This window comes from Taudactylus pleione, unplaced genomic scaffold (genome assembly GCF_031769625.1).
Source record: "Taudactylus pleione unplaced genomic scaffold, aTauple2 ptg000077l, whole genome shotgun sequence".
Taxonomy (NCBI): Eukaryota; Metazoa; Chordata; class Amphibia; order Anura; family Myobatrachidae; genus Taudactylus; species Taudactylus pleione.
Genome location: NW_028284479.1, coordinates 2,156,625 through 2,176,903, shown reverse-complemented (window position 1 = coordinate 2,176,903; position 20,279 = coordinate 2,156,625). Strand labels below are relative to the sequence as shown.

General features: G+C 41.4%; 1 protein-coding gene across 1 annotated transcript in view; it reads right to left on the bottom strand.

The window, feature by feature from the left end:
* Positions 1 to 1,964: 1,964 nt before the first annotated feature.
* Positions 1,965 to 20,279, bottom strand: part of IGF1 (insulin like growth factor 1) — a 124,606-nt gene continuing 106,291 nt past the window's right edge. Inside the window, exons 3-4 of the mRNA XM_088467868.1 lie at positions 9,072 to 9,253; positions 1,965 to 2,265 (exon numbers count right to left, since the gene is read on the bottom strand). Of these exons, the coding sequence (XP_088323994.1) occupies positions 2,206 to 2,265; positions 9,072 to 9,253 (242 nt within the window). The 3' untranslated portion in view covers positions 1,965 to 2,205. The remainder of the gene's footprint in view (positions 2,266 to 9,071; positions 9,254 to 20,279) is intronic.

Genomic DNA, 20,279 nt, shown 5'->3' with positions numbered 1-20,279 from the left:
ATTGACTCAAGGGATCCGGCCTTTCTGACATCTGCTGTACAAATTAAGCACAACAAAACTGCTAAGTGGTGCAGAGACTTTAGCGGGAGATGACTGGAACAATTATATAAATACTATGACAGAACCCTCTTGTGAAGAACTATGTGTTCATTTTTTATGAATTAGTGATTATAACCACTTTTTCATATCGGATACTGATAAAAATAACGTTTCAATCTGGAAAAATAAAGGGGGCTATGGCAAGAGAAGCATTTATAGTAACTGATGGGAAATAGTTTCTATACATTGTGTGGTTTTGGAAGTAGCACAACCCTGTAATTAAGCCTTACATATGGTAATTCCCTTGTCTGTTGCAACTGTATGTGTTTTAGCTAATAGTTGAGTGAACTTTTCATCATATCAGCACAAAGGTTTATTGTTTGTTACATCCATTCAATGGAATGACGCACACTGACAATTTTTCATGCTCGCTATTGTGACATGTAAAGTGTACCAGTGGCCTATTCGGAGTGGAAACACATTTTTTTTGACAGTTGTAGCAAAATCAGAATTCAGACAATCAATTTTCACTGAGGCATGAGGCTTACTACTGGAGGGACTACAGGGGGCTTACTACTGGGGGCTTATTACAGGGGGCTTACTACTGGGGGCACTACAGGGGCCTTACTACTGGGGGCACTACAGGGGGCATTACGGGCCCTTACTACTGGGGGCATCTTATAGGGGCACTACAGCAGCATTACTACTCTGGGCATCATATGGGGGCACTACAGGGGCCTTACTATTGGGGGCACTACAGGGGCCTTACTATTAGGGGCCCACTACAGGGGCCTTACTACTGGGGCACTGCATAGGGGGACCACTACTAGAGGTACTGCATAGGGGAACCATTAATGGGGGGCACTACATAGGCGGGCACTGCATAGGGGACCTCTACTAAGGGCACTGCATAGGGGAACCATTACTGGGGGCATTGCATAAAATGAACTGCATAGGGGCTGGCGGCAGCTGGGGTTACCATAGGTGCTGGGGGGGTGATACATTTTAATTTGGGGGGGGTGGGGGGCACCAACATTTATCTTGCCTCCGGGCACCTGGGATGAAGTTACGCCACTGCGTACGTAATTGCAATTGCATTGCTGCTGAATCCAGTTATCTGCTAATAAAAACAAACTAGCAACAAAAAAGCAAAAACAATTCCCAATAGTTTTTCTAATAATGTGATATTAAAGGACTCTCACAAAGGCTAGCTCACCCAGCAATGATAAATAGTTAATATATTTTTCACATTTCTTACTTTCAAGTTCAATTCAAGTTGAAGCTATAGCTGATCAACCTGCCAAGAGACACTTACAAGTAATAAGGCCCAGATATTTGCTTGCAAGAGATGTGTTTGCTTTTACCAGTTAATATTTGTGACCAGATCATTACACAACACTCACTACAACATACGGTAGCACCATTGTACTATTTTACAGCTCTACATACCAAATGATATATGTGCATTAGTGATATACAGGTACTGCATGGATTGAAAACAAACATATACCATTGGACAATTAACTAGCTTGTTACCTAGACAGATCAGTGACTTTTATGAGCATAGACAAGCTGTTGCATCATAACATATTCAGCGGTGATGATAAACAAAGCCATTTTTGTGAAATATATGAACCTGACCCACAATGAGAATATAGTTGATGGGATTCATGAACATTGGGATAGGAAAAAAGAAAATTTTCTGCTGCTGCTGCTGCTGCTACTGAAAAGGAAAACTGTGCAAATACAGAAGGCCAGGCAAACAATGTTATCGGACGCTGGATAATAAACAGCCCATGAAGAGAAGTGCAAATATAAGGAAGAACTCTCTTAGATAAGTCTGGGTCATATGTCCAGCACTCTTAAAACATTGGTTAAGTTTAGTGCAATAGGAGCCATCGAGAAGGCCATTTATTTCTGGAGCTCTAGTAGATGCAGGCTATTAAACAGGTGAAAGATTACACATTATTAGATCAGCTATGTGAGTTGACATGATTCTATTGGAATACATAATATTGGAATGTGTATTTGCATTGTTCAAATGAAGAATGCCCATTGGTTGAGATAAGTGAAGTCTTTCCCTGTTTTATCTGACTCTGTTCCATTTCAGTAATGTATCCTGCAGATGGCACATTCATTCTTCAAGACTGTGAGTGGTAATATTATTTACATCCTGAAGCTTCGGCTCCCTGTATTTCCTCTACTTGCATTCTTCAAATGTACTTCCTGTAAGAATATGGAGACAAATATATTACTGCTCAGGCTGCATCACTGTAGAAAACATTAACAACTATTCCAACATTCCGGTGACATTTCTGCTTATGAACTATACACTTCACCAATAGTCTCAGGGCCAAGGCTGTAATAATGATTTGTTGCATGTCACAAAGAGCGGATTACACCTCCTTATGTTACATCTTTTATTTCCCCCTATCTCCCTAGATGGGAAGTCTGCTCGTCTCCATGCTGTCTCCTATCTGAACCAATCTATTGCTTTCCTATCGTACACCTTCTTTGCTCCGAATCTATGGTATGTCAAGGCCCCCATACACAGTGCGATATAGCAGCCAATCCGATGGATTGGAATGATATCGCTGCTATATCGTTCTGTGTGTGGCTATATCGGCCAGTGCGCACTCCGGGGGGATTGTGCATCGCTCCTCCAGATCTTACATGCTGCACAAGAAATCTGGTGATGCGATGTACAATCCCATGCAGCGATATACGGGGAGGAGGGGGTGCCGACATATCGAGCGGTCAGACAGCAGATCGCTCCGTGTGTGGGGACAGCCCGATATGTCGGCAGTCAGATCAGCTTCTTCAGCTAAATTGTAATCTATCTCAAATGTAGAACCCATCACTAGCACTGCCGCACTATTACTTTTTTCTTAATTTTGTAAGATGATATGGGGGAGATATAGTCGAGAGAGATAAAGTACCAACCAATCGGCTTCTGTCATTTTTCAAACACAGTCTGTAACATGACTATTAGAAGCTGATTGATTGGTACTTTGGGTCCTATTTATCCCAATTTGCATTTCAGATGCAAATGTGATGTGATAAAATCGCCAGGATTCGCAATGCAATATTTGAATCACAAGGATGTATTAAATATTGCATGTAGGGACAGAGTGTGCGAGAATGCTCTGTCCCTGCGAATCCTTTCCAGACATTTCTCAGGATATTTTTTGACCCCCCCCTCTCCCCCAAATAAGCTGACACTTACCTGCATCTACATGGTGATCGGTGATCCGGTGAACTTCTCTGTGCCTCCGGTCAGTTGATCACTAGGCTCCTGCACTGTGACCCCGGCATCTGACTTGTGCTGTAAAGCACTGGAGGCACAGAAGATGCAAGCAAGTTTTTTTTTTTCACAGTGATCAGCTTGTAGTACAGTATATTTAGACACACAAAGCTGACCACAGGCACCAGCTCCCTGCTCTGCTCTGCCTGCCAGAGCAGAACAGGGGCCAGTGTGATGGGGAAAGCCAAAATAACGCCAGCTCCAGGTGACTTAATTATCACAGGGCTTCTCTCAGTATTTTTTTTACAATTTAATTTTGGTAAATTTGAAGCAGATTGCATTTCCCATTACAAGTATGGAAAATGCGATCTGCTTGCTAAAAATATGAAAATTTAAGGGCTTGGAGTAGTTTTTCATGAAAACTGCTTCAAAAGCCCTTTAATACATTTATGGAATAATAAAATAATGTGATGACGGTGTGAAAACACCCTTTTTCACATTATTTTATTAAAAATAATATTGATAAATATAATATTGATATATAGAGCCCTTTATCTCTCTTCACTTTCTCTCTCCAAGCTTTGATCAATCTGCCTCAATGTACATTATGTGCCATATAAAATAAATAAACTTTGTTTCAGTACATAGATACACACAGTACATACAAATAAACATAAACAAACATTTTACATACATATCAAACAAATGTTGCAGTTGCTGGTCTAAGCTAGTTACTCGGTATTATGATTTGAAACCATCTAAATCCATAATAAGAGATGCCTACAGATAATTATTAATTAGCAAAAACATCTGGGGACCAATGTAATAGGGTGAGCGTTAGATAATGTGAGAGTTTAGCAGTAAACTCTCACACTTTCAAAACTCACCAAATATAATAGAGTCTGAGAACATGCAAACTCCCATATTTTTAGACTATCAAAAAAAGCATAATACAAAAAGTCATGTAATAGATAATCACTATCTGTATGCCTCCGTATCTAGATTTTTGTGTATCATATAATTGTTTCTCCATACATCTAGAAAGGTGCAATGGGATGGGCAAGCATAAACTAAGCACAGTAGGTTGAGTTCACCTACAGTAAGCGTGACATAATTATAAATGAATGCAGCCCCAAATATGACTCTTAAGAGGCATATCTGTGCTGATACTGGTGGGCAGGGGCGTATTTATAATGGGTGCAGGGTGTGCGGGCCCGCGCTGCACACCCTGCACCCATAATATACTTACCTCTCCGGAATCCCACGTTGGCCACGGTGTCTGCGCTGTAAAAAACAGCTGGAAAATGGGCACTTGGCCATTCTCCCATCGTTTGCGCATGCACAGTACAGGGAAAATGGGCGTGGCGGCCAATCTCCCGGTGACTCGCGCATGCGCTATAGACTCTGGGCACACTCTAGTGCCCAGAGTCTATAAGTGCGGCGCTGGCCACGCACTGCTCTGTGTGCTGCCGGCCGCCGGATGTAGAGGAGGGGACCCGTGATGGAGACTGCACACGGGCCCCTCCTCTCTAGAAACGCCCCTGCTGGTGGGTTAATGCAAAAATATGTGTTGGTGATGATCTTAACTGTCAGCAGCACTAGATAGTTGCTTCTGATTGGCTGTTTGTGTATAGACTTCTTAATTTATTAGCGGCATAGTTATATTATATCACACTAGAGCTGTCTATTCACATTACTTCTATGTAATTTTCATATTGCAAGACAGTACATTTCTATTCCAATATTAATAGGGGTAAACGATGGATGTGATTAGTTACAATTTACATGGAAATGTGACTTTTGCATTTATCAGTAAAGCTGCATACACACACAACGATTTTGTTACCAACGATTTTATGAACGATTTTCTGTCAGATTATCTGTCAGATTTTTTAAAGTGTAATGAACGATTTTTTTGAACTACAAACGATTTTTGCATATTCCCTTAATGAAAATCGTTGAGTTGACAAGTCTGACTGAACTACAAACTACAAACGTGAACGATAATCGTTCATCGTTTGACTCAGAAAGTGAACACATTTTTCAAACGATTATCATTTAACGATATCGTTGTGTGTGTATGCAGCTTAACAGTCGAGACACTGATCACTTTGATGACATATTGTGTACAAATGGGATAATGCGACTTTACCGTTTCCTACTAACACTGCCAATCTGCAGGCATAAGTAATACATACACTTCTATGCCTGATTTACACCTGGCGCATATAACACTCTTATTTATTCTCTCTTCCTGTTTTATAATACTTTTAGAATTAAATTAATAAATGCAATAATTAAATTGAGAGGTATTCACTTTACCCTTCACCATTGCTCACAATTGTATCAGCAGGGTTTTATCGGCACTGTGCTAAAGAATGCTGAAAAATGTCACTGCGATGGCTAAACATTAATTAATGTCACAGATTTATAATTGAAAAACAATATTTTTGACATGTTTTATGACATTTTATTTCTGGAAACATTTTTGTAACATCTTGAAACGCATATTTGGTTAGGGGAGGCGTCTCTTCACTTCAGATACTTCATCCTGCAACATTACAATTTTAGCAGGACGGAATTGCAAAGCCCAGTGGCAGCCGCAGGATTTTGAAAGGGGGGTTTCCAAATAATTGGTTACAGAACCAATGACAAAAATGTCTAATCAGAATAAGCCTGCAACATACACTTTATTGTGCAATTCAAGTGTTTTATAAATAATATACTGTAAATAACAAGGCATCTGGGCATAAAACTTGCTTATACACAATGTGTAACAGTATGTACGTACAAAATGTAAACTACCAGTACAATTTACGCCACACACTATTCCCTTATTCATGTTAAGGCACACAGTTGTGCCCCTTTTACACAATGCCCACATTAGTGCCCCTTATACACAATGCCCACAGTAGTAGTGCCCCATATACAATGCTAACAGCAGTGGTGCCCCTTACACAATGTACCCGATAGTAGTGCCTCCTATGCAGTGCCACCAGTAGTGGTGCCCCTTATGTAGTGCCCACAGTAGCGGTGCCCCTTATGCAGTGCCATCTATGCAGTGCCCCCCAGTAGTAATACACCCATTTGTAGTGCCCCATTAATAATGCTCCCAGTAGTAATGCCCCCAATAGTACTGCCCCCATTAGTAATGAACCCAGTAGTAGTGCCCCCTGTAGTAATGCCCACAGTAGTAGTGCCCTCAATAGTAATGCCCCCAGAAGTTGTGCCCACAGTAGTAATGCCCCCATTACTAGTGCCCCCAGTGGTAATGCACCCTATAGTAGTGCTCCCAGTGGTAGTGCCTCTAAAAAAAAAATACAATACTTACCTTAAGCTCCGCTCCTGCATCCGCTGCCATCCATCTGGCCGCCCGCTCCTCGAATCTGTGGGAGAGATGTCATGACGTCTCTACCATAGTGCTCACTTCGGGAGCAGGAAGCCGGAGCTCAGGAGTGAGCTCCAGTTTCCGGCTGCTGCTGCGGGGAAGAAGTCGGGCGCCCACTGGTAACAAAATCTCAGATGGCGCCCGGTAAATGATGCCTCCCTGCAGCGGCTGGTGCGTGTAGATGGAGCAACGGGCAGCGGGGGTTTCTATGTACTCAGAACCCCTCCTGCGTGTGCGTATGAAGCCCCTTGTGTGCGGCTTTGCAATTCCATCCACTTCTAAATCAGCCTCTGTGCCCTATATAAATACACTTCATCTGTGGTGTTGCGGCTGTAAATAGTCACAGAATACCTCACTGGAGGATCATTATCTTATTTATCTGGTAAGGACGTTATGGTATATATTATAATATAGCATGAGGTGCAGAAGTTACATTTCAAAGTTAATATAGGAATTGGGGTGGAATATAATGTATGTAAGAGGTAAATATAGCTTAAGAAATAGTTGGATATGTTATTATGGCATTTCCACAGATGGCATATTTTTTTTCAACGTGTGAAATAATTGAGGAAGTTCTTATTAGAGTTTTATACTGCATGTACATTCTGTCAGCCTACATCATCATACTTTTCCTATATATTATAATGCGAGTACTGTATCATGATTACTGGGTACCTCTCACATCGGTGACCACCCTACACATCAGTGCACAAGGCTGAACCATTTGGTGAATTGTATCTCTAATTTTGCTTGTGCTGTAGAGTGACATCATTAAATATTTAAAGATGCTGTGGGAAAATTAAATATTTATGATTTTTATTCTATTTATTTCACTATACAAAATAATAAGTGTAATGTATATAATGATTGTATTTTATATTAGAAGAAATATCTTAATAGAGTGCAATATCTTGTTTTGTCTGTAGATATAACTTTTATAAGTGGTGTTTGCTAAAGCCCATGGTAGTGTTCTGAAAACAGTAGGCTTACGGTACAATCATAAAAAAATCACAATTTTGAAAGCTATGAGGCGCAGGCCTGAACGCAGCTGCAAGTAGCGAGTTTTAGCAAACTGGTCATGCACTGTAGAACACATATTCATCTTTATACGTCTCCGGGTGTTTTGGTCAGTTGCATATTGGAAGTTTTTTACTGTCCAAGAAAAGGGAATTTTTGGGTGTCAACTAGACAGCAACTGTTATGTATCTGTATACTTGTAATGGAAGCTGCGGAGTCAGGAGCATAGTGAAATATAAACTGTATATTGGGGCTGGACAGCACGGTGGCGCTTTTCGGGCTGGGCAGCACACTCAGAACCCCTTCATTGGGTACCGAGAGGCAATTCAGACAACCCTCCTGAGGCTGCGGCACTCGAGACCCCTACTGGGTGGACTGGAACCAGTGGTGAACAGAAACTTGAAGGTATACAAAACTGGATACAAATAACCATATGCTGCAGAGTGGATGAGTCAAATTCATATGCAGCAATAGGAGCAGCAGCTTGCAGAGACCCAGCTGGCTGGAGGTACACAGATTACACTGGTGGTATACAGACTGAAAGCAAGCAAAGGCAAAAGCAGCAGTGTAGATGACTAGGGCATATTTCCTAGCACTGTATTAGGTGCAAATTGTACCTCAAACTGTAGCAACTCATCAAGCACTTGCTTTCAATGTCTAACTTGCACTACACAGAGAAAAACTAGTTGTTCACTTGGAACTCCCCACAGGGCAGGCAGGGTAAAAGCTAGAATGTATGAGCGGCAGGAAGTCATCCAATGCGTCTTGTATCACTACTTCATCAGGGGTAGTAATGATGAAATAGTAATAGGAGACACTTTGGGTGGTCACCTGCTATTCGTACCTTCTGTTGTTTAACCCACCTGCCCTGTGGGGAGTTCTGCCAATGTCGCTGCCAAACCAGACGCTGAACATCAAAGCACAGCAGCAAGGATACACATTGTTATTTATGTATGTCATTTCATTTTCTGTACGAGTTTTATTTAGGATTAATAAATCAGTATTTGTTTTGTGAAGATTTGAATTGTGTGCCTGAGTTTTCCTAGTGTAGAGGATGGTTGTTTAGCAGTTACTGAAGTTTAGTCACTTCATGGAAAGTGTTCCTTTTGGACAAAGGCACCCAGATAAGCTCACACAATATAAATAAAAGAATATTATATTCATCTATATAATAGCAGGTGGAGTTTGTTACAGTATAAGTGCTCTGTTCTCACATAGATAGATAGATAGATAGATAGATAGATAGATAGATAGATAGATAGATAGATAGATAGACAGATAGATAGATAGATAGATATGTAACACTCATATATATTAGATATCAATGACTGTATACTTTTCTTGCATCCCTGGTGTACAAGTTTAATTGCAATGCTAAATTACCTTCTGGGCTTTTGGAATATCAGTGTGACGCTGAGCACGTACAGACCGTGCTGATTTCACTGGCTTGACAGGAGCACAGTACATCTCTAGCCTTCTCAGATCACAGCTTTGGAAGCAGCATTCGTCCACTATTCCCTTGTGATGTGATCGTCGAGTGCTGTATCCATACCCTACTGGTTTGCCTGGAGAAGAAAACAAGCTGTAAATACTAAAGAAGACAATGTTCATTTATATCTGATACAAATAACAAATGTTATTTCAAAATGTTTTTTTTTTTTCATGGACGTTTTATCAGGTTTCAAATGCATATATCCGAAGCAAATTAAAGTTCATGGAATATTTCACACTCCTGCCATCTTGTTTCTCAGGCAGAAAGTACTGTACTTATGTTTTTCACACTTGTTTCCAACTGTAATCACCTGGAAAATTAGTTCATACTTGCCGACTTTCTGGCTAGGTTGGCACAGCAGGGGGCGTGGCGGCGGCAATGGTGGGCGGTGTGGGAGCCTCCATAGGGCTGGTGCAATTTCTGATGTGCGTCCGATGGCGCGTTTAAACATGCACAGTGGTGGATTAGTGCCACAGCTGGTGGCTGTCTCAGTACAAATACCCTCGGTTGTGGCATTAGCATAAATATGCTATTGCGCTGCACCTAAAGACGCAGTTGTGGCTGACATAGGGCCTGATTCAGAGCTGAACGCTCTGACCAGAGCGCTCGCTCTGAATCAGGGCCCTCCTCCATGAAAATGGAGCGGCCTCCCGGCCGATCGTATAGCTGTGGGTGACCACCCACAGCATATGCGAGCGGCCAAAAAGATGGTCGCGATGGTCTTGACCATCGCGACCATCGGACTTGCAACGGAGACCCTGCGGTAGGGTCTCCCTGCCACAAGCCCTGGAGTGATTTTGGCTCTATCAGAGCCAAAATCACTCCCACTGACATCACTAGTGATGTCAGTGGGGCCGGCTTCAGACGGTAGGTGTTCCCATGGGAACGCCTCCGTCTGGCAGGCACGCCCCCGGCACTCCCACCAAAGGGGGCGTGCTGTCAATCAACATCGACAGCACGCCCCCTTTGGTGCGAGACCCGGAGCGATGGAAAGCCCGTCGCTCCCCGGGTCTCGCGCATGCGCACGACGGAGCTCCCTCCGTCGTGCGCATGCGCAGTGAGGAACATCGACCGGCTTGCGAGCGTACTGACACTCACGAACGGGTCTGAATGACCCCCATAGTGTGCACCTCATTCAGGCCTATTATCTGAGTTATTTGAATTGCCACGAGTAAACTCTACCTGTGAAACATATGTTTTTGCTGCATAGATAAGCCCTTATAATTGGTTTATATTTGTCATTGTGAGCGGATTATTTCTTGGGGGTATAATTACTAAGCAGTGGATTTTAAAAGTTGCATCTTGTTGGCGGTTCTGGGAGCAGGATTTAAAAGGGCAACAACATTAAATGCAAAACACTCCTAGATTTGCATTTAATATTATTGCCTTTTCTATATCTGACCCAGAATTGCTAATGAATGGTAGCTTTGAAAAATTGCTGCGTAGTAAAAATACCCCATGGTCATCCTATAAATGACAGTTTGAATGGAGAGAATTTGTTAATTTATTACTGATGAGTACTGTATTATATTTACTCAAGGAAATGGTTAATGGTACAGTAGATATTAGTTATCTAGTGAAAGTAAAATGTTACAATTGATTTGTGTTACTGTACATTTTTACATGCCATTCTGGCATTTGGAGAGAGAACTATAGTAGTAATCTACTTTGTGTATTTGTATACATACAGGCAGCTGGCTGGACTCTTAGCCAGCAGCCATACCCATTGGGTTTGATGGAGGTAGAGTGCCCACATCATATCAGTGCTAGTCCAATTAGTGAAGTTGAGATAGATACCAGGCTGGGGGTACAGACCTTTTTCACATAGAGGGGGGTACAAAACTTCAGGCCCAGCCCTACTAAAGAGTCACAGACATGCCCCCAGATGTCACAGTCATGCTCCCCTTAGAGGCATGGCAACACTTCCCCATAGCACAGCAACTACAGAGGGGCCTGATATTCACACCATGGCGTTGACACTCGCCCATGAGCTTGGTCTGATCCTCCCTTAGTATCGGTGCCAAGAATTACTCATGGCAGGCTTGATACAACATGAATCAAGACAATACTACCTCTATCTTAAGTCTCACTCAGGGGAAGATGCATCAAACTTTGGAGAGAGATAAAGTAGAAAGAAATGAAGTACCAACCATTTAGCTTCTAACTGTTTCAAGCACAGTCTGTAACATGTTAGTTAGAAGCTGGTTGGTTGGCACTTTATCTCTCTCCAAGGTTTGATACATCTCTCCTTTCAGACTGTTAGAGGTATATTGACTAAAGTGAGAGTTTTAAAAGTGGAGATGTTGCCCATAGCAACCAATCAGATTCTACTTAACATTTAACTAGCACCTTCTAGAAGATAATAGCTAGACTCTGATTGGTTGCTATGGGCAACATCTTTACTTTTAAAACCTCTCACTTTAGTAAATTTACCCCTTAGTATCTACTTTGCAACTATATAGCCTTCAGTAACGTGCAATGAGGTCAATGGCTGGAGAGGCACACATGTATAAAAAGTTAAAAACACAGTTTTTATATCAAAACTCTGGAGCAGAACCTGGAGTATGATAGGGGAGGGAGTATGACAGGGGAGGCTCTGCCTCCCCTGACCGCATGTCCCTGATTGCCTTCAGTTTTGCCAAGTAACAATTAAAATCCCTCCAAGAATGCCCAACAACATCTAGAAGAAAAATACAATGCTGAGGGCTTTGGAGCACTTCAAACCTGCATTTCAACTAGTTTTAACCAGCCATAGTGTAATTTTTGAGTGTCCCAGTTTAAAGGGATTGTACGGTAGCTTAGGTAAACCAAATTTACTTACGATAATAATTTTTGCTAAATTTCCCAATAAGAAACATTTGGCCTAAAGGTGGCGTGAAAAAAAAAACTGATACTCTAAGGAGCTGTGATTTAAGAAAGTTTGGGACCCACTGCTGTAAGCTCAGTCCTTTAGCTCCTGGAGTGTGGAGACAACTTACTAGTCTGCCAGTCCACCTACAAATTTGGAAAATGTGCTAATTATTAATTAAGTAGTAAGGTATGCGCTCTAAAACATTACAGTATTCAGGCAGGAGACAGCTTCCCTTTGGTTAGCACCATATCATATTATTATTAATCTCTTGCACAGAAATCCCTGTCACCGACTATACTTTTGCATTATCCTATGTTTGTTTGGTATGTCTTTTACCTTGTACATACAGTATTGGAATAATATTAAGCTGCTGTTCATTCTATATGACAGGGAGGTTATCTATGCACACATTGTGCCACTATATTTTATAAACATGAATGAATCTGTAAATGTATGCTTTTAGCTATGAATAATAAATTGACACCTTTATGCTCCAGTTACTACAGTATAACCAGACATAACTATCAGCACTTTAGTGATAAACACACTGAATATTTTATGTTACTGCAATCCTGGTATTTTGCAGTACCATTGTATTATTTCTTATTGCTCATAAATGATAAATGTGTGTCACTCAGTTACTTTGTCACCTTCTTTCCCCTTTGTACTGTTTCATTATTTTAACATTAACTGTGTCACTGTATAGTAGAAATGTGCGCGGATCCCTGGTTTTGGCAAAACCACCTGCAAGTGTTTTGGTTATTAATGTATTTAAAAAATTGTCAAAAACAGCTAAAATCATGTAACTTGGACCAGCTTTTTATCCTATAGAATTACTAACATCAATAATATTCATTTCCAGTCAATTTTTACCACCTCACAGCACCTGAAATCATGAGGGAGGAACTTAAATGCAATCCAAAATATGCGAGATACGATTTTTAGATTTTTAACATTTTTAAAAACTGTGTGAAGAATCAGGCCCATTGTTGCTTATCATGCACTATTATTATTATTATTATTATTATTATTATTATTATTATTACTGTATTCGGTCTTCATACATTTTGAAATATGGTGTCTCTGTTATTAATCCATTTTATCTTGTAATTCTATGTGCGATTTACTGACTGCTTTGCATGTCTCTTCTTACTGCAGCATTATGCTCTCCCTACTCTACCATCCCTCCCCTGTGCCCCTTCTTCCCAATCCCATGTACCCAGTATTTCTGCCCACTTCAACCTACAGTTTTTTATTTTCACTGTAATTTCCCGATGAAAGTAACATCTTTATGAATTGCTCATCCTGCCCACTGTAACCCATGTAGTGCATCCTATATGGCTGCCTCAAATGGGACTTTCAAGGGCAGGATGAACAACCCGTTCAACTATTTTTGCAGTGGGTATCTTGTGTTAGTAACTGTTCATTTTATCCTTGTATGTCTTATTTCCATGTACTGCTTATGACACATTGTATTATGCCCAACATGGCTGCCTCGCCTGGTACTCTATTGAGTAGAATGAACAATGCATGGTTCTGATATTCTCATTATGTTTCATCAGTTCCAGGCATTGCCTATTTTTCCCAGTGTATCCTATGTATTGAACCTAAAATGTCTGCCTCACCTGGATCCTTCATTGGTAGGATGAATAATGCTTGGAAACTGATGACCCAAAATGGCTGCCACACTTTTGTATTATATTTATGGGTTCTGTATTTCATGCAGATCTAAACTTCTGTATTACTGTATGTTCATGTATTTTTTTAAATTTAAACCTATGTATTATGTTCACATTATCTGTTAGGCGCCTTGAGACCACTCCTATTGGAGAATAGCGCTATATAAATACAAATATTATTATAGTGATTAATGATGGGCTTTAATCATGGAGATCCAAGATGTATATGAAAGATGGTATAGGAGATAGAAGAGTGCAGCCAATCTTTACACAGTCCCTAATCAGTACTGGTGCACTACACTATATATAATAATAATAATAATAATAATAATAATAATAATAATAATACATTTTACCAGTCACCAGGAAAACCAGACCTATTATTGAATTGCTTTGACTCCCTCTCCTATTATACATGTATTTCTCAGCTGTCATGATAAACCCTGTGCACTTTAAATTCTGTTGATTCTTTTGATTTCGATGCCAGTACCTGTATCTGACCATCCAGCGTAATGTGCTCCAGATGCAATGTTCCCAGTTAGCATGCATAGAGAATTAGTGGCCCATGCAGAGTTGGATGCATTTGCTTAAAAAGAAATCTGCATGTAAAAGTAGTGTAGAATGTGCTCTACACCCATAGCCTATGCACCAGGTTTACGCCAGGGGTACTTACACCCAGATACACTGACACACAACCAAGTCATAATAAGAATAAAACAAGTTCAACATTTCCTTTTTTAGCGATTCAATATTGATATACTGTATATAATATTAATGTAACTAAATGTTTAATATGAGGTTTCATTAAAATAAAATAAAAAGCCTCTATAATGCAGCAGGTACAGTATCTTACTCCTCATGTGTTAATGAAAGTAGTGAAAATTCAATAAGAAATATGGCAACAAAACCATATAATATATGCATGATTAATGAAGAAAGCACCTATCAGTTTCAGAGGTGAATCCTCATTCAGCCAACCAGAAGTGACTAGCTAGTGCTGACGACCATCGTCATCAGTGTATATTTGCACCAGTTCTCAGGCACCCACAGCTGGTTCAGTTGCTGACAGGTGGGTCTACTGTACCCCAGCAATGATGTGAACAGAACATTTTACTGAATCTACACTTCCCCCTCCATTCCACCTCTACAACCGTAAGGAGGCACAAGTACCAGATATGCACATGGACATAGACATAAGCCTTTTTTTTGTGGGCATGCCCACAGTGCCAGATTAACAACAGGGCAGCCAGGCCACTCGTCCAGGGGCCCCTCACACATAGATTGGCCCCCACACAAAGTTACATTCCCAGAATGGGGGTCACTGTAACATATGTGAACTGTTGTTTCTTTGTCTCATAATGTGAACTTGGGGCACTACAGTGTGTTTAACTCATTTGTGGTGCTGGAAGTATATACACTTTATACTGTTTAAAAACATCACCAGTATTTCCAATTGATAATTTTATTGACAGGGGCCCCCACAAGTTAGTTGCCCTATGTACCTTACTAACTTTAATCTGGCCCTGCATGCCCCCCCCCTTAGTGGTTCCATCTTTCCAGAAGTATTCAGGAAGATGGCGCATGTGCATAAGATATCAAAAGCACTGGCATAGTGCCAGAATCTGCACCCAGGTAGGTCTGCCCTGAGTGCAGGGTATGCGGCGTGGGCTCAGCAGCCCGTGTGCACCCCACACCCTGCACCCATTATAAGTACACCTATGGCCGTGTGACATATTCTTCTAGAATTGTCTCATCACTTTTCATTAAAACTGCAAGTTCCCCACCAGAGGCTGTATGAAAGAGTAGTGGAGAGGTTGTATCTTGATATTAACTTGCCCAATTCAAACATCAGAAAGCAAATAAAACCTACCCAGAGCACAATGCAAGCAGAAATGACTAGTACACCACATATCTGCGCTTCCCTACATATAGTACCAGCTTTCAAGGACTCAGAATCCAACACTAAAGCCTTATGACTCAGTACCTGTTCTACATCACTATCAGAGCTGGATTAGGACACCATTGGGCCCGAAGTTAGATTTTAGTTAGGGGGCTCCCATACTGCAATCCATTATTGCCCCCATTTATTTACCAGCCAACTCTGCCGGGGGTCCACTCCAGGAGATTGCTGAGCAAGGATGTACGTGGTGGCAGTATGTTAGCTACAGAAATCATTTATGAAATGTTCGGGGGAGAGGTGATCAGGGTAAGATTGTGCTAGGAGGGGGGCACAGGCCCAAATTGCCGGTCCCCTTCAGGCTAGGGATGGCAATCCACCATCATTTTGCATCATCGATAGTCACGGGTTGATGATAGATGGTTTTCTCATTGGTGGTTCGAGTGCGATCTATGGGTTTTTCCAAAGGCAATGTGAGAGCAGAAGAAGGAGGCCTGCAGTCCTTAAGATAGTTGTGTGTTTGACAGTAGAGCCCCGCAACCCAGTAACAGAAAGGCAGAATTTATTGTAGCAAAACATTTTTTTTATCAGTCCTATTTTTTTCTTCCCTTAGGTTTGCATGGCAAACTAGTCTTTTGTGATGTTTTCTGGGGATTTTTATCAAGTTGCTTCATAGTGCTGTGTGTACAATGGTCACTGATGTTAGTGTCTGTGCACAGTGATATTGGGGAAATTTTCTAATATATGCACAAGCACTTGTACTATATAGTGTTAATGTCTTATTGCAGCAGGTAGGAGTCAGTGTATTCTCCCAGTAGATAATTCCAGTGCTATTCAGTGGCCTAACTAGGGTATTTGGAGTGCAGGGCAAGTTGAAAAATGGAGCCCACCCCCATGTGCGCGCACTGAAAAATGGGCGTGGTCTCATGCCACAAGGGGTGTGTCAACATGACACACACCCCTTTCTCGTCACTCCAGTAGTGCCCCTTATACAGTGCCCCCAATAGAGATCCCCCTTATGCAGGCCCCCATTAGTGCCCCTTATACTGTGCCCACAGTATTGGTACCCAACGTGCAGGCCGAAGTAGTGATCCCCCCTATGCAGTGCCCCCTGTAGTGGTCCTCCCTATTCAGTGCCCCAGTAGTGTCCAAAACATAACACACACAGACATACACAAAACAGAAAACTTTGATACCTGAATCCCCGTTTCTGCTGCGCCCGCTGCTGTCTGCTCCTTCGTCCCCCGACTCAGTCCTGCTCGGTACTATGGCAGAGATGTCATGATGTCTCTCCCATCAACCACTGCAGGAGAAGGGAGGCAGAGCTCATGAGTGAGTTTCTGCCCGGCTCTGACAGTGGGTGCAGCAGCCAATGAGAGTCTGTCTGACTCTCATTGGCTGCTGAAACACACACATCACTGCGGTCTGCACTACAGTGGCTGACTAGGGCGGACCTGTACCGTGGCTGGTGGTGCTCCCTCGCGCCGCCGGTCCCACTGCGCCCAGGGCCCTGCCCTAGTTACGCCACTGGCGCTATTACTGCACTTGCTAATGTATTCAGCAATTTCCCTTGCACTGACTGGACTCTATCCGTAACCGTGTACAGGCTCTGCAATCACACAACATTCAGGCACATTCTCCTTATTTTCTATATGTACAGTAAACTTAAATTCCAGTTATAACATGTTACAGATCGCACAGTGTACTGATATATTGTAGCCACCATTACAGTGCAGAGCTGTCGGGAAAGCAGATGGTCTAGGTTTTGTACTCACTGTGATGGTGCAGCTGGGAGAGGCCTTCTGTGTATGTAGGGAAGGATGTAACATCGATGGACAACCCTGCTACTGTAGGTGTCAGAAAAGCATGTGATGATCTCCTCCATTCAGAGTTCAGCACATGCTCCTCTGTCCACTGGTGTTGGCCACCTGTACTGCCTTTTCCATAATCCGGCCCTTACTACTGTATACCTCGCAAATATGACTAGGCTGTACAGTGCCGGTTTCAGGAGAGTCTATTCTATGTCCTGACGCCTTGACCCAAGTTGGATTGTGGTCAATTTTGTAAGATATGTACACATGAACTGTGTGTAAGGCAATCACATGTATTTTTTTCTATTTCAGGCATATAAAAAAAATGCCATTCGCCGATTGGAAACAAAAAAGTGTTTTTTTTTTTACTTTACAAATTGACAATATTACTGGTCAAAAATCCCTAGAAAACACAGCAAGCATGTAAAATCACAACTTATTCAAACTATAAGAATACATAAAAATTCATGGTACAACATACTGATATGAACTACTGTATAACAGAAAGCCTTAAGGCTTCAAACCATTTTAGATTCTTGGCATTGTGGGGGGCATACACTAGAGTTACATAAAACTATATTTCTGTATATTAGACATTATAATAACAGAAGTAAACATTTAAAATACAACTTTTATTTCTTCCATTAAAACACAACTTTTTAATAAAATCAGCAACATTTAGAAATATTAAAATATACAGAGATGTGCGAATAAGATTTTTGACAAAAAAGTTGTTATTAATTAGTTTGTTTCACTGTGTATATTTATGTATCTATTAGTACATGTATTGGAGGCCTTAGTTGGCATAAGAGTTGAAGCATTACTATCTGAATAACTAGAAGATACTTGAGAGTGGGATGAGAATAAAATAAGAGAATCCCCTGGTAGAGTATGTTTTTTTATCCGTGTATTTGTGACCAATATCTTCGGAATAGAAAGTATACACGTTCATATGAAACCTACCTTAATAGCCAAACGTCATGTGTAAATTGATTATCATATGCTATAGAAATATATGCGCATGTCTCTTACATTTAGTAGTATTTCATATTTTGTTCTAGAATTCCTTAGTGAGTAGAAATAGGGCTAGTCATGTGATTTGTAGATCCAGTGTGTTTGCATTCAGCAAACATTGTGCATAGAGTTTCCGCTAGGCTGTTTTAGCGGGGCCCAGCGCCCTGCACGACTTTAAAGTGGCAAAATCTGCCTTGCCCTTATTGCAGCGCCCCAATAAAGCAGCTTGCTCTGTGCCATCCCCACCTGTGGTGTGGGAAAGGTTGTGTGCAGACCCCCGTGTTTTGGTTCTAAAGTGTCCCGTGGGTGGGAAAAGTTGCAGTTTCTGGTCACTGCTGGGTGAATAGATGCCGTGCCCATGCATTTGGCATCTATTCACAGTGAGGGGAGAGCTTGGGGGAAGCCTGACACTTCCGTAAGTGCTAGACAGGCCCCCAAAAGTCACGAATTGGGGACGTGTCATGAGGACACGCCCCCTTTTTGTAAGTTCACGAACCTTAATGTCCTGTCACTGGTCTGGCGTGAACACTAATAGTGCATTCATTTTTTTAATATTTACTGACAAAGAATCAGTAGATTTACATTATTCCACATTAGACTGCTATTAGAAACAAATTTATGTACAGAACCCAGAAATTATATGGTATTTTACGCTTTTTAAGTAGTCTCAATCTCAAATTTCTAAACTTAACCCCAGTCTCCAAGGTACATATATCAGGCAAAACAATGCAAATCGCGGAGCAGTTAATGTTATTCTAGTGATTGCTGCAACATTTTGTAACAAGTATATAATGAGCAGTCTGCAATTTGGTTGCCTAAATATCTTCTGGAGTTTTGTCTGTTGTTAACAGGGAATGTTTTGTCAGTCAGTATATTGTACATAAACAGAGGGACATGAATCATTTGTGACAGCAATGTGTCATTTAATTCTAATTATTTATAGGAATATTAACAATGTTAATATAGTGATTGGTCAGTAACTGCACTTCATAGAGTATCTTCTGCATATTCTGCAAGAGTCTAGAAACAAAGTTATTGACAGCAATTATTATTCATATAGTATAACATGTTTGACAGCATGTGATAGGCATAGTTCCATTTTAAGCTCCAACATTAAAATGTGCATACACCTCAACCCATGTATTTATATTAGAGATGAGCGGTTTGGCTTATGAAAACTGAACACACCCGAACTTAAGGGTTCCGACTCAAATCGAATCACAGTTTGGATCACTTTGGGGTTCCGAGTAGAGCAGAGTTCTGACTTGGGTCCTTATGCACTTCGGAACTCGGATTTAAATACCAGACTTCATGTTTTGGATTGCATTTAAGTCCCTCCCTCGTGATTTCAGGTACTGTGAGATGGTCAAAATTGACTGGAAATAACTAGGAAGGAATGTTATTGATGTTAATAATACTAAAGGAACAAAACATGTCTAAGTTGCAGGATTTAAAAAATTTTTTTTTCCAATTATTAATGAAATCCAAAACCAAGACTCAATCCTAACCAAAATTCTGGGTGGTTTTGCAAACACCAAAACACAATGATGATCTAGAACCAAAACACGGGGGTCTGCGCAGTAGAGTAACTAGGGCAGGACGAGCGGGGCACGTGCCCTGGGCGCCGTAGGACAGGCGGCGCAGGTTTTTTGTTTTGGCGCCGCCAGCCACGGTCTGGCCCGTCCTAGTATAAGAAGAACTAATTGGGGGCTGCATAAGGGGGACCACTACTGGGGGTACTGTATAAGGGGCACTACTATGGGCCTACATAAGAGGGATCACAACTGGGGACATTGCATATTGGGGGTACTGTATAAGGGGAACTGCTGGGGTTAAGGTGCATATGG